Source organism: Suncus etruscus, chromosome 17, assembly GCF_024139225.1.
Source record: "Suncus etruscus isolate mSunEtr1 chromosome 17, mSunEtr1.pri.cur, whole genome shotgun sequence".
In the NCBI taxonomy this organism is placed as follows: Eukaryota; Metazoa; Chordata; class Mammalia; order Eulipotyphla; family Soricidae; genus Suncus; species Suncus etruscus.
The window spans coordinates 76,667,688-76,683,001 of record NC_064864.1 but is presented as its reverse complement, the minus strand read 5'-3'; the positions used below and the strand labels follow the sequence as shown (position 1 = coordinate 76,683,001).

The 15,314-nt window shown below is 50.7% G+C and overlaps 1 protein-coding gene across 1 annotated transcript in view; it reads right to left on the bottom strand.

Moving 5' to 3' along the window:
• Positions 1-2,367: 2,367 nt before the first annotated feature.
• Positions 2,368-15,314, bottom strand: part of AGPAT5 (1-acylglycerol-3-phosphate O-acyltransferase 5) — a 660,206-nt gene continuing 647,259 nt past the window's right edge. Inside the window, exons 4-9 of the mRNA XM_049790613.1 lie at positions 11,907-12,022; positions 10,742-10,831; positions 9,715-9,805; positions 3,770-3,931; positions 3,025-3,148; positions 2,368-2,664 (exon numbers count right to left, since the gene is read on the bottom strand). Of these exons, the coding sequence (XP_049646570.1) occupies positions 2,439-2,664; positions 3,025-3,148; positions 3,770-3,931; positions 9,715-9,805; positions 10,742-10,831; positions 11,907-12,022 (809 nt within the window). The 3' untranslated portion in view covers positions 2,368-2,438. The remainder of the gene's footprint in view (positions 2,665-3,024; positions 3,149-3,769; positions 3,932-9,714; positions 9,806-10,741; positions 10,832-11,906; positions 12,023-15,314) is intronic.

Genomic DNA, 15,314 nt, shown 5'->3' with positions numbered 1-15,314 from the left:
CAGTGGACACCTGACAGGACCATTTTCCCCTCAACCTAATTTGTAAACAACAAAAGATGGGAAGTCACCAGTGTAACAGGAACAAAAAGAAATAAGAGAATGAGGGGAGAAAAAAAAAGAAAACTGCCACAGAGGAAAACTGGGAGGGAAACTGAGGACATTGAAGATGGGAAATGTGCCAGGTGTGGACACATTGTCTACATGGGACTCAATCAAGAACAGCTATGTAAATGTGGGGAATAAAAACCAATTGTATTAAGAACAGCCTTGCACACAGTGCTTAAATCAAACAAATTTAAAAAATAGTCCCTAAATAAACTTCTGAAGTTTATGAACCTCAGAAGTTTCATACACTAAACCAGTCACTGCATTGTGGTAGGCACGTTGGCAGGCATGCTGGTGGCTGAGCCCAAGCCTGGCATGGACTAGACACCGCAGCATCATCAGAGCTCTGGCAGAACTTAGAAATGGCTTTTTAAATAAGAAACTTTGAGATGAATTTGCTAACCTACACATCTAGCGACTGAAATAATAAACCAAATAACAGCACAAAGGAGAAATTAAAAAAAAAAATCAAGCTTGTGATCAGAATACAAAAATTGGTTATTACAAAATTGCCTGAAAATTAAACATGAAGGCATGAAGACATTGTGTGTGTGTGAGAGAGAGACAGATACACAGAGACAGAGAGATCAGACTGTCAACCATGAGAGCAAATTCTTGACAATTTTCAACAGCTGTTTGCATCTTTGGAAATACTCGAGATTAGATGCCCAAATTACCTCTGACTAGTTTGAGGAATTTCTTTCCAAATGCACAAATTTATGGGGGGCAAACTGGGAAGATGACTGCCTTATAAATTTTTAGGTCGCTAGAAGGTTCCAAAGCACAGACATTACAGAGTGGAAGATTTCGTTTATTTTTTACTTTCACCCACACAATCCCTTTCCTGAAAACACCACAGACACAAGCTCAGCATTGGCTGCCCCATAAAGGAAAACTCCTACATAAGGTGTAACTCAGCAATAATCATAAAACAACAGCTCGAGGGACAGAGGCAAGGGGTTGGCAGGAAAACACAGGGACTTGATCAGGTCATATCAATCCATGTTAAAAGGGAGCATTCAGTTTTCCAGATATTTTGATACCATTTTTAACAAGTGTTTTACAAACCTTGGTGGGATCAGAAGAGGAGCCATCCAAGGAATGAATGACCTGGAGCCTCCAGAACCAATAACCCACCACAAATCTTGCACGCTTCCTCAAAGACACGCTACCCTGCAGTTGTTCTGACATACTTAGGAAAAGACCACCCCATAGGATGGCGACAGAAAGAATAAGATGGAGACACGGAGGCACACTAGAAAATGTCAAGGCAACAGCAATTTGGCATCAGGTCACTTTCCTTGGGGAGTGAGCGAGCCAGTGAAAGTGTTGTCACCAGCCTAAGCTGGACGTGTTGGCACCCTAAGTTGGTCGGCCAGGAACAGAGGGGTCACCTCAAAAGCCACGACGACCCCAACAGACCCTGCCTCTGGGAAAGCTCCGGTCATGGGCACGGGGGCCGGCACTGTCTTGGGGGAGAACTCACATCCCGAATGCAGTTCTGGGTCAAGGAACAATGGGGCTATGGCTCCCCATTTCCCCCCTCCTGGGCCAACATGGGCCAGCTGGGCACAGGCATGGGTTCACACCCCACCTCCCCAAGGGCCAACAGAGCTTCTCCTGTCCCAGCTGCCGAGGCCACAGGAGGAAACAGGGTACAGCTGGGCCCTGTCACCGCCAGGAAGAGGCTGGCCCAGGCGGACACTGACTGTTCTGGCAGAAAAGCAGGCGGGACCCTCCGGCCTCCAGCACTTATGGCACAGGGCTCCGGAACTAAATTTCTGAGGATGACCCAGTGTCCTGCTTGACCGACTTCTGTTTCAGACTGGTACAGGGTAGTGGTGCTTACTCAGGGAGGCTGGTCACCGTGGACAGACACACTGTCAAGCTGGTGAAGTGACGGGAAGCATGGATGCACCCCAGGGTTCGGCTGAGACCCGCTCTCCTGGCCCCTCCTCAGTGCTAATGGACAGATTCTATCACTGGTTTCGGAACTCAGCAGAGAGAAAACCCAGGCCAGTGATGCCAGATACAAAAGATGTTAGTGAGGACAGCTCTGATGAGACAAATGCAGACAAAACACAAAATTAACCACAACGAAAAAGAGCATCTCCGGGGCATGTCCACGTGCGCGGCATCTAGACTTGGGATGCGCTCCTGGAAGCCACCTCGGTCATGTCAGCACCAAGTGGCTGGGCCACAGAAGGTCACCCCCAAAACCAGCAACTCTGGCTCCAGTCAGAAATGGAACCTCCCCCGGGCTCAGTCAACAAGGCTTTATTTACAATCTGCCAGCCACCAAGGGTGCCCACTGTCAGGGTCCCCGGGCACGGTCACGCGCGCACAGTGACCCACAGGCAGCCGATGAGGGTTCCAAAGAGCCAGGTCTTCACATACAGTTTCCGGCCGGCCTCGGTCATCAGCAGGCCCGCAGTCAGGCCGCTCAGGAGGACAAGAGACGGCAGTGTCTTCTGCAGACTCAGGCTGGACTGGACGCTCTCCCCTGGAAACCTGTTCCTCCGCTCGGGGTCCATCGAGTCGTAGAATTCTATTAGCAACCTAGGGCCAGAGTGGGGGCGGGGCAGGCAAGAGTGACTCTCTGCCCTTTGCTAGTGCCCCACAGGAGACAGAGGGGCAGTGGAAGCCTAGAGACCAAGATGACACAGACAGATGGAATGCCTGGTACAGCTAGCCTCACAGCAGCATCGCACTGCGTGGGATCTGAGCTCTGATGCAGGCTTGGAGATCGGCGGCCTCCCCAGCCTCTTCCGTCCTCCCACCTCTGCCTTCCCCTCTTCTTGGCCTTGCCTTCATGACTGTCTCGTGTTTGACTGTTTCATGTCTCAACTGTCCAGTGTCCCGACTGCACATGTCCCTGACATTGACCCCTGGCCCTACCCTGCTGGTGGCCTCACTCACTTGTCTTTGATCTCGAAGCGCTCATGAAGCCACATCCTCATGGACAGCTGCTCTTCCGGGACCTGTGTCCTGTCAATCCGGGCAATGTGGATGTGAATTTTGGGACATTCTTTGCAGAGAAATCCTAGCAAAACCAAACACACCATTTCAGAAGTTATTTCAGAATTCACATTTGTGTCCAGTCACATGGTCCAAAGACTCAGATATAAGGAAAAGCTGACTGGCTCAGGGAAACCCCTTCTGAGGAAGCCCAGGCACACAGAGGGGCAGGGAGGAGGACCTCATGAGGGTTAAGGCCAAGGGCAGGCGCCACCCGCCACCCCCACCGAAATAGATAACAGGACCCCCACCCGCCCTCTCAGACACACCTGTGAGTGGGGGCCTGTCCACCTGCTCCCTGTGAACCGGCAGCAGCAGGCAAAAACCCCAGTACCACCAAGAACCTGCCAGGAGCTGTCTGAGGCTACCAGCCACTCATTGAGGAGATGCGCCCCAGCCTCAGCAGATGGTCTTCCTCAGCCCAGGGGGACAGGCCTATGGGTCCCAGAGGAGCCGGGAAGCTCCCGTATATTCCAGGACCCTCTGTGGAAAGGCGGGGGACAGGTGGACACTAAGACCCATCAATCTACGCTCCGTCTAAGGCGGCGGGTGAGGCAGGAAACCCTGGACCCTGTGCTCAGTGGTGCCAAGCGAGCAGAGACACAAAGGGGAAGTAAGGGAACAAAGAGACCCAGCAGGGACTGACCGGTCATGGTGGGGGCCTCCTTCCGCTGCCCCTTCTCATCTGTCGTGCCCTCGAAAGCCACGGTGACGTCATAGATGGCGTCTAAGTAGCTCTTCATGCAGTCAAAGGCCACGTGGGTTGCCTTGATACGAGGCGTCAGCACATGCTTCAGCACTGGGAGGCCTGCAGGGAATGAGCCACCCTGATGTCAATTCAGGCTCTTCCTCTGGGGTCTCCCAGGTGCACTCGACACCCCCACCGGGATCTGGGGCCAGAGGTCCTACAGAACTGGGGGGCCAAGCTGACTCAGTCTCTAGCGGAACCTGGGAGTATGCAGAATGGGTGTGCGTGTGCGTGTGTTGACTCAGCCTCTGACGGAACCTGGGCATGTGCAGGAGAAAAGGGGTGTGTGTGTGTGTGTGTGTGTATGTGTGTGTGCATTTGTCTGTCCCGTGTGTGTGTGTGTGTGTGTGTGTGTGTGTGTGTGTGTGTGTGTGTGTGTGCAGGAGAAAAGGGGTGTGTGTGTATGTGTGTATGTGTGTGTGCATTTGTCTGTCCCCTTGGACTGATGGAGGCAGGTAGCTATGGAGACACCCTGGCCCTGGCACAAATGTGTCTGCAGGTGAGACAAGCAGATGAGAACCCTCTGTCTCCTTCAGCAGAAAGCCGCCGTCTGTCCCCACTGTGTTGCCTGAATGTCTCTGACCTTAACACCACAGCAAGAGCCTCTCGGAAGCGACAGGGAAACAGGCTAGAAAGCCTGGAACTGAGTTTTCTGCCACTTCTCCAGGAAGAGGAATTGCGTGAGGAGGCAGCGGAGGAAGAGGAATGTCTGAAATGAAGACACCCAAGCATTCACCTCCTGCTGGTGCAGGCTCCGAGCACCTCTGTGCTTATCTCCTGTCACAAGTATCCTAGTCTGTGTGTGGCTCCTTTTGCTACAGCGTACACTATTCAGTTACTCCGCCGTATTCACAAAAGCCCCACAGGCTCAGCCAGGTTCAGCCAGGGAAGAGGAGGCACAGGGAAAACACTGTTCCCAGCCCAGGGGGAAGTGATGTAGCAGGGACCGAGACAGGCAGGCACAACAGTGGATGGAATGATGGAGGCAGCGGACAGCAGTGATTGCTGAGTGTCCTGTGCTTCCCGCTGTCCTTGCTCATCCTGGCTTCTCTCAGAGACCAGCCAGGGACGGGGAGACTGCTCGAAATGAGAGAATGAGGCTCTGCACGAGGAGGCTGTGCCTCCCCAAAATGGGCCATCTCCACATCACCCCCCAAGATAGACGAGCACAAAAGGATCAAATTATTCTGGCTTTGGTCCTTCCTGTTTTCCTGTGGTCTTTGACTCAGCAGCTATTAGGGCTATGTTCGATGCTGGCACAAGTCACAGCACATCTAAGCTCCAGACCCCCCCATGGCCGGCATTAACCACAGCAATACAGCATCCCCTGGTGGGGAGGCAAAGAAACAGAAGCGGGCAGGCCTGTGGGATTTGATCACGTCATGATCAAGACTGTGACACCAGTCTCCGAAAACAAACTCCGGAGCCCAGTCTGACCACAACACTGGGAGTGTCTGCTGGGAGTGGGTGGGGAGCTCTGAAGCCTGTTCCATCAGGCAAAAGAGCGCCCTTGAGTGAAGCCAGTGAAGCCAGTTTTCTCATGAAGAGAAACTGGCTAAACAGATGGACAAACAAGATGTTTTGTTGTTATTTTTCAAGTAATCTGGCCTACTGGTAAGCCGAGAGGAAAGAAAACAGGAAATATTTCTGGATATACTGTTCAGAAATCAACTTCCATTGTATAGGGTGGGAAATAATTATCTTTAGTCACAAGAAAACAGACGCCAACGCAGACGCAGCCCCAGTTTACCCGGCTACAGAACCTAGACAGCAGTGAACCAGGAAACGTTCCATAGCCCATCACCCAGTCCTTCATTTTTCTCCCTTTGGTAACGTCAAACTCACACCCCCCAAAACAGCAGCATCCTAAGGGACTCTGCATGCTGAGGCTGAGAAGGCCAGAGTGATCTCCATCACTGAAAAGATCATCAGCAGTACAAATTTATGGAATTCTGGAAAGCAGAGGTAGATAGGTGTTGCATGAAATAACCAAGGCTGGAGCTGGATGGTGATGGGGTGAATGGAGGGGCCTTTCTGTGTCGTCCCAGCCACATGGCTCCCAACCCCTCCAGCGGTGGGTAGAAAACTCACAGGCAGGCTCCAGGAAGTATCAGCTTATCTGCCCTGGCCAACATGTGTGTCCTATACTTAAACCCATTTAAGTATGGTCTTGTTAGGTTGTCCTGCGCCTAGCCTTTTCCAGCCATGTCTCCTCCTGCTGCTTCTCCATCCAGGTAAATCCTCTCCGGCCCCTCGGGCCAAACCTTTTACAACCTCCCCAAGACCCTTCCCAGGAATGGGAGGTCGTTCTTGTCGTAAGGTAACAGGAAAAATGGGGCTGAGGTAACAGGTAGGAACTGGCTGCCCAGAGACAAGCTGCTCGCTACCCCCGAGGGGTGACAGAAAGACGCAGTGCCCACTCACAGCAAAGTCACATCAGGCTCACATTCCCAGGTAGGACAGACGAAAGGACACACAGGACATGGCAGCACCAGGCCATGTGCGAGCCAGGCTGGGGCCTCCCCAGAAAGTGACCAACTCGCTGGCCTGGAGTGGGACGCTGGGGGAGGTTCGAGGGGCTCTGAATGGGGAAGGCAGAGGAGGAGATCTTTGTTTCTGGAGGGGGGCAGCACTGCCGTTTGCAGAATATCTTTCATTATTTCTAAGAGTTTAGCATGTGGTATAGCCGTATGACGTCAGCACAGCACACCTGAGAATGCCAAAGACCTCTGCCACTGTCCATGGAAACTTTCCTTCCACAAGGGGTGTGTGTGTGTGTGTGTGTGTGTGTGTGTGTTTTCCTAGTTGTGAAGTAAGAACACACACATACCTAATGTATACTAAGGTAGCTTTTCACAGCAGAACTCAACAGTTCCACAAGGGGTGTGTGTGTGTGTGTGTGTGTGTGTGTGTGTGTGTGTGTGTGTGTGTGTGTGTGTGTGTGTGTGTTTTCCTAGTTGTGAAGTAAGAACACACACATACCTAATGTATACTAAGGTAGATTTTCACAGCAGAACTCAACAGTCCTGCCAGCAAGGCCTGTGTTTACAAGCCAACACCGTTACTTCCCTGTGCAAATGAACCACGAACTACAGGAACCACAGGAACCCAGAGTATGCCCGACAGGCACCTTTGTGCTAAGGAGAGTCCACTGCACGTCACCAGGACTGGACAGAGACCAGAAACCTCTAAACAGACCTAATGACACCCCCCACACACACACACACAGCTACCCCCTGTCCTCGGAGTATGGCCAGACAGTGGTCACGAGAGGCTGTCGCTGGGGGAAGACTATGGGGACCTAGGATCAGGATCAAACTCCAGGTCGGAACAGCATGGCGGGGAGGGTGCTGGCTTGGCACACAGCCGACCTAAGTTCGATCCCCAGCATCCATTGGGGTCTCCTGAGCCTGCCAGGAGTGATCGCTGAGTGCAGAGCCAGGAGTCAGCCCTGAGCACTTACCGCCCCGTGCAGCCCCAACAAAGCACAACAAAAAAGGAAACAGAATGTCCCACCTGTGCCGGTCTGAGCTAGAAGGTCCCTAAACCACTCCAGGCTGGCCTGTTTGTTGCCGAAAGATCGACACCGGTGCCTGCTCCCGCCCTGTGACAGGGACAGTGGACTGTCGCTTGTCCAAGGAAATTGGAGTCAGCAGGGCCATCTCATCAAAACACTGTCCATGTTGAAATCTTAAACCAGCATACCCTGGAGGCGTCCCCACACTAAGTCGCCAGTTCAACTCATTTCCCCTCAGACAACACGAGTGTCCCAAAAAGGACATGGATGAGACTGAAGGCCTCAGGTTTTGCAAACCACGTGGGAAACGGACAGCCCTCCCCAATTTCAGCTTGAGGTTCCCCCTTTGTCTCGCTGAGGCTGAGATTTCAGTTCCTCAGCAGACCCACGCAGGATTGCAGACAGGTCAGTGAACACCTGCCCCATCCAGGCTCCAGCAGTGACTGGCCCAGAACACCATGAGCGACAAGGCCCAGTACATGCACTTCCCACTCAGCTCTCTCCCTCCTCAGAGAAGGGGAAGCATTTGGGCTAAGGCAGGGGTGGCGAACACCCAGAGCCGCATGTGGCTCCCGGCCAAAATGAATGTGACTCTTTGCCTCTTATCATTCTTTGTCTATGATGGCTCTTTGCCAAGTTTGGATTTTGTTCTGCTGCTTCTGATGAGGGAGGGACCTCTGAGGAGAGATCCCCGCCCCCAGGCTGCGTCCTCCCGTCTCTCCCATCTCTCGGAAACAACTGCACGGGCCAGCGAGCGGGGGACCTGTGTGTCACATGTTGGGTCCCACCTTGCCGTGAGGTCTTAGTGTGGAGGACGCAGCACACCCTCACCATCACTGCAGGATTTTGACCCTCACTCAAAATGGCAAAATGCAATATGTGTTGAATAGATTATTGTTAAAATTAGATGCTTTTGTGTGAGTATTTGTCCGTTTTGGCAGGTCACTGTGTGATGTGGCTCTCTGACTCTCACAGGTTAACATTTTGGCTCTTTGTGTCGAACTTGTTCGCCACCCCTGAGCTAAGGTTTCAGCGGCCCTCAGTGTAGGCCCTCAAACCCATCCCCACTCCAGTGCTTTTTTAGAGGTTTCTAGCCACTGGGCCACTGTTTTCTTTCTACAATCCTGACTGCAGAGGTAGCAGGGAGACTAAAGCCGGTGTTTAGAAGGGGCCTGCCCAAGACTAGCACACAAACATGGACTCTGACCCCTCGGGAAGCCCCGGACATAACAGGAAGGACAGGGCCCCCGCGGTCCCAGTATCCATCAGGACACAAACCCCTTTTCTAAAACAACCAATGAACTAGCCCTGAACTTGGCCAGAGCTGCTGGGAAAGAAGAGACACACCTTCCTACACCAACGCACAGGCACTGGGCCACAGGACCAGCCCTTGTCACCCCAGCCCTGCTTATGTGCTGCCCTCCGGCCTCACCCTGTAAGATCCCAGCTCCCTCATCCTCACAGCAAGAGGCCCTCACTGGAAACAGGTCTACTTAGGACTGACCCGAAGCCTCTCAGACTACACACCCCTGCCCACGGATTCAGGGAACCTCGCTTCTGTTTGTTTTTCTTGAGTTGGTTGGGGGAGGTGAGCCCCACACAGCAGTGCTCAGAGCTTGCTCTTGGGTCTGTGCTCATGGCTGGCTTTGGCTGGCTCTGTGTCTGACAGGCCATGAGTTTGCTCCTGCGCATGAGAAACGAACAGGGATTACGAAGCTTTTACAGGAGCCCCAAACACCTGTCTGACACACAGCACGTGCTCTCCCATGTGAGCTAGTCAGTCCTGGCTACACAGGACCCAGCAGTGAGGACCAAGAAGTCGCATCGGCGATGTTTGGTACCTTGTGCCCAGAGCTGGTGACTGCGGCTCCTGGCTCACAGGGGCAGGCCCACAGGCTTCTCCTCACTCCCTTGTAATGAGACACTCACAGGGGAGGGTCATGGACCCTCACAGAGGACCGGGACCGATCTGGACCCTAAGAGAAGACGGGGATGGACCCTGGCTCTGGAACACACCGCGTGACTGACACTGGGTCTACCATTCACATGTACGAAGACATTGTGCTCTGCAGTGCCACAGAAAGAGCCTTTCTGCCCACTCAGCCACAGTGTCAATGATGCACTTTCTTCAGAAACAAGAACCCACAGGCATTGGCTTAAAAAGGGTTTTCCTAGAGCAGGAGTGATAGCACAGCAGGGAAGCGTTTGCTTTGCATGCAGCTGACCCAGGTTCAGTCCCCCACATTCCTGCCAGGAGTAATTCCTGAGCGAATCCCTGAACACGGCCAGGCATGCCCTCCCTCCCCAGATACTGATTTTGACTCACCTTCTTGAGCAGCAAATGCTTGACTATCTGATATAACCTTGGTTAGTTCTGGGTTATACCTTGTCCCCTCTGGAAAAATCACAAGATACATCTGTGAAGCACAAGAAAAAAAAAACTGGTTCGTTTTATGTGAACTTTCTGTAGTTTTCTTTAACATACCAACACTAAGGTGAACCCACCCACCCAACTCATCAAAAAAGAACATCTGGCATCAGCAGCATCTGCTACGAGCCATCAGAGCAGCAACTGCAGTTTCTAGCTGTGAGCCCATCCTGAGTGTTTTCTGGGTTCCACTGGAGAAGGAGCTGTTCGACATTCTCCTGTCACTGTCACTCTATGCCAGAGTACGGTCATCTCGGGACACCCTGGGGGACAGAACCCGGAGAGGAAGGAGGGAGGGAGGGGGGAGAGAAAGAGAGAAAGAGAGAGCCAGAGAGAGAGAAAAAGAGAAAGAAGGAGAGAGAAAGCCAGAGAAAGAGAGGAGAGAGAGGGGGGGAGAAAGAAGGAGAGAGAGAGAGAGAGAGAGAGAGAGAGAGAGAGAGAGAGAGAGAGAGAGAGAGAGAGAGAGAGAGAGAGAACAACAGAACAGGGGCTCCTGAAACTCAGTGAGGTGCAGGGAGCCCCCAGCTTGGATCCGTCCTCCCTGACATGTGGGTCAAAGCCCGTTTGCCGCCCTGGGGAGCTGCTCAGAACATGCAGAGGGTCCTCCTCAGTGCCTCCTTTGACACAGCTTACTTGGGGAAGCGGGGATCAGACTGTTCTAGGCTGAGTGGGGAGACACTCACCAGGGTCCCCACACATAGGTAGGGGGGTATCAGACTGTTCTGAGCTGAATGATGTGGGGTATTCACCAGGGCCCTCAAAGGGAAGGGGTGTCAAAGTGTTCTGGGCAGAGTGATGTGGGGGGCATTCACTGGGGTACCCACACATAGGGGGGTAATAAGACTGCTTTGAGCTGAACTCACCAGGGCCCCCAAAGGGAAGGGGTGTCAGAATGTTCTGGGCTGAGTGATGTGGGGGCACTCACCGGGGTCCCTGCCTGCACATAGCTCAGCAGCTTCCCTCTCATCTCTTTCTCGTTGAACTTGGCACTTCGCTTCACGTAGATGCCCCCGTGCTGCCACCGAAACAGACAGGGTTGGCCAGAGGATGAGGGGAGACAACAGTGGGCAGGATGTGGCTCCCCCACCTGGGACTCTGGGTCTGACATCTGCACCCCCAAAACCAGCCCATGCAACTGTATCTCAGAACATGAATAACCCAACTAGACCACTGATGAAGCTCATCAACAGGAGGTCAAAACTCTGCTCAACCCACAGTCCCAGGAAAGTTGCCCTGTCCAGGACGGACAGACACAGATAGACAGACAGAGGCACACTGGAAGCAGCAGCTGAGTATTTTCGATTCAAAGCTCCAATGAGGGGCCAGAACGACAGATAGCACAGCATGGAGGTCGTTTGCCTTGCACATGCTCCACCTGGGTTTGATTCCCACCATCCCACAGGGTCCACCGAGCCTGCCCGGAGTGATTCCTGAGCAGAGCCAGGAGGAACCTCTGAATACCACTGGGTGTGGCCCAAACACCAAAAGCAAAAACAAAAGTAGTTGAAAGGATCCCAACAGTTGGCCCTAATGTTTCACAGAAGCACTTTCAGGGATGGCTCGGCTCTAGTAGCCTCAGGGTGGCCAGGCAGCCTGCCCTACAAGATGGGGCCCCAACGTGCTTTTTGTAAAATAATAGCCAACTTAAATGTCTACACCACAGACCATGACTGCTGAGGTGGACGACTTCTTAGCAAATTCTTTCCCTTCAAACGTTTGCTTTTGGCTTTTGTGCACCACTTAAAAGTGCCAGATACACGGGGGCCAAAGCAATAGTGCAATGAGGTTGTTTGCCTTTCAAGCGGTTGACCCAGGTTTGATCCACAGCATCCCATATGGTCCCTAGATCACTAGAGTGATCTCTCGTGCAGAGCCACCCCTGAGCACCGCTGGGTGTGGCCCAAACACCAAAAACAAACCAACAAAAAAGTGCCAGATACAAATTACTTCTAAGTAACGTAGAGTGAGCCATTCATTAAACTCGTAAAGACTAAGCCCAGCCCCACACCCTTCCACTCCATGATGGGTAAGGAGTGAGCAGTCTCCAGGCCCTGCTGCCCCCCACCCAGCTGTGAGGACAGACCCCTTACCTGAGAGAAATAGCAGCCGTACAAGGGGAGCCACTTCAGCCCGTCCTTGAGCACGTAGCGCACGTGGCCCAGAGCATTTTGCCTGACGGCCAGAATATCAGCGACAATCCAGTCCACTGTGGAGACAAGTGGCCGGTGGGCAGGGGCAGCCAGACACACACTGCACACTCGCGCAGGCCCCAAACCAAGCACTCAGCCTGGTTTGTTGAACTTGTGCTGGGCTATTGTGGGGGATAGGGTGGGGGAGCATCGCGTTCCTTAGAAGGTTTCACTTCTGGAATAAAACAGCCAAGCCCCAGGTTCCCATGACAGGCCCAAAGATGAGGACAAGGGAGCAGAGATAACCTCTATCTCTAGTTATGAAAACAGGGTATAGGGGCCGGTGAGGTGGCGCTAGAGGTAAGGTGTCCACCTTGAAAGCACTAGCCAAGGAAGGACCGCGGTTCCATCCCCCAGTGTCCCATATGGTCCCCCCAAGCCAGGGGCAATTTCTGAGCACTTAGCCAGGAGTAACCCCTGAGCATCAAATGGGTGTGGCCCAAAAAACAAAAAAAAACAAAAAATTTTTTGGCACAAGACAAGGCTGTCCTCTCTCACCACTCCTATTCAACACAGCACTGGAAGTACTTGCTATAGCGATTAGGCAAGAAAAAGATATCAAGGGAATCCAGATAGGAAAGGAAGAAGTCAAGCTCTCATTGTTTGCAGATGACATGATACTCTACCTAGAAAACCCTAAAGTCTCTAAGAAAAAGCTTCTAGAAACAATAGACTCATATAGCAAGGTGGCAGGCTACAAAATTAACACACAAAAAACAATGGCCTTTCTATACAGCAATAGTAATAAGGAAGAAATGGACATTAAGAAAACAACCCCAGGGCCCGCAGAGATAGCACAGCTGCGTTTGCCTTGCAAGCAGCCAATCCAGGACCAAAGGTGGTTGGTTCAAATCCTGGTGTCCCATATGGTCCCCCGTGCCTGCCAGGAGCTATTTCTGAGCAGACAGCCAGGAGTAATGCCTGAGCACCTCCGGGTGTGGCCCAAAAACCAAAAAAAAAGAAAAAAAAAAAAAAAAAGAAAACAACCCCATTCACAATAGTGCCACACAAACTCAAATATTTTGGAATCAACTTGACTAAAAATGTGAAGGACCTATACAAAGAAAACTATAAAACTCTGCTCCAAGAAATAAGAGAGGACACGCGGAAATGGAAGCACATACCCTGCTCATGGATTGGCAGGATTAACATCATTAAAATGGCAATACTTCCCAAAGCATTGTACAGATTTAATGCGATCCCTCTTAAGATACCCATGACATTCTTCAAAGAAGTGGATCAGGCACTTTTGAAATTCATTTGGAACAATAAACACCCCAGAATAGCTAAAGCAATCATTGGAAAAAAGAATATGGGAGGAATTACTTTCCCCAACTTTAAATTGTACTACAAAGCAATAGTTATCAAGACAGCATGGTATTGGAATAAAGAAAGGCCCTCAGATCAGTGGAATAGGCTTGAATACTCTGAGAATGTTCCCCAGACATACAATCACCTAATTTTTGATAAAGCAGCAAGAAATCCTAAATGGAGCAAAGAAAGCCTCTTCAACAAGTGGTGTTGGCACAACTGGCTAGCCACTTGCAAAAAATTGAACTTAGACCCCCAGCTAACATCATGTACGAAGGTTAAATCCAAATGGATGAAAGACCTCGATATCAGACTCGAAACCATAAAATATATAGAACAACCTGTAGGTAAAACACTCCAGGACATTGAGACTACAGGCATCTTCAAGGAGGAAACTGCACTCTCCAAGCAAGTGAAAGAAGAGATTAACAGATGGGAATATATTAAACTGAGAAGCTTCTGCACCTCAAAAGAAATAGCGCCCAGGATACAAGAGCCCCTCACTGAGTGGGAGAAACTATTCACCTAATATCCATCAGATAAGGGGCTAATCTCCAAAATATACAAGGCACTGACAGAACTTTACAAGAAAAAAACATCTAATCCCATCAAAAAATGGGAAGAAGAAATGGACAAACACTTTGACAAAGAAGAAATACAAATGGCCAAGACACATGAAAAAATGCTCCACATCACTAAGCATCAGGGAGATGCAAATCAAAACAACTATGAGGTACCACCTCACACCCCAGAGATTGGCACACATCACAAAGAATGAGAACAGGCAGTGTTGGCGGGGATGTGGAGAAAAAGGAACTCTTATCCACTGCTGGTGGGAATGCCATCTAGTTCAACCTTTATGGTAAGCAATATGGAGATTCTTCCAAAAACTGGAAATTGAGCTCTCATATGACCCAGCTATACCACTCCTAGGAATATACCCTAGGAATACAAAAATACAATATAAAAATCCCTTCCTTACACCTATATTCATTGCAGTACTATTTACCATAGCAAGACTCTGGAAACAGCCAAGATACCCTTCAACAGATGAATGGCTAAAGAAACTGTGGTACATATACACAATGGAATATTATGCAGCTGTCAGGAGAGATGAAGTCATGAAATTTTCCTATACATGGATATACATGAAATCTATTTATTATGCTGAGTAAAATAAGACAGAGAGAGAGAAAGACGCAGAATGGTCTCACTCATCTATGGGTTTTAAGAAAAATGAAAGACATTCTTGCAATAATAACTTTCAGACACAAAAGAGAAAAGAGCTGGAAGTTACAGCTCACCTCAGGAAGCTCACCATAACAGGGATGAGTTTAGTTAGAGAAATAACTACGTTTTGAACTATCCTAATAAAGAGAATGTACGAGGAAAATAGAAAGCCTGTCTAGAGTACAGGCGGGGGTTGGGTGGGGAGGAGGGAGACCTGGGACATTGGTGATGGGAATGTTGCACTGGTGATGGGTGGTGGTCTTTACATGACTGAAACCCAAACACAATCATGTATGTAATAAAGTTGTTTAAAAAACAAAACAACAACAAAAAAAAAAAAAAACAGGGTGCAGGAACAATAAGCAAAGCCTGGCCAATGAGATCCAAATGCGGTATTCTGAGTCTGCTACAATAGTCCATGCAGTTAGCCAAGATCTGCCAGGCTTGGGATGCAAACCTGGCAGTGCCCTCTCCATGTAGCCATGGAGCCCAGACTGATGGCCACTGCAGTCAGGGAGAGCTGTGCCCACCCTACTGCAGGCACATGGCCAAGAGGGTACCCATAGTATGAAGGTGGGGAGGGGGTTCCTGAGACTCAGTCACCAGGGCACTGTCTGGAAGCATCAATGCCTGGTGTTGTTGGAAACAGTGGGGTGTTTCTAAGGCCATCTCGGATTTCAAAAGTGCATCCATCAAGTCAGATCTTGTTTCTGGCACCATCTGGTGAACTCAAGGCACCTGAAGTTGTGTTGGCTTGTAGGCTCTCCA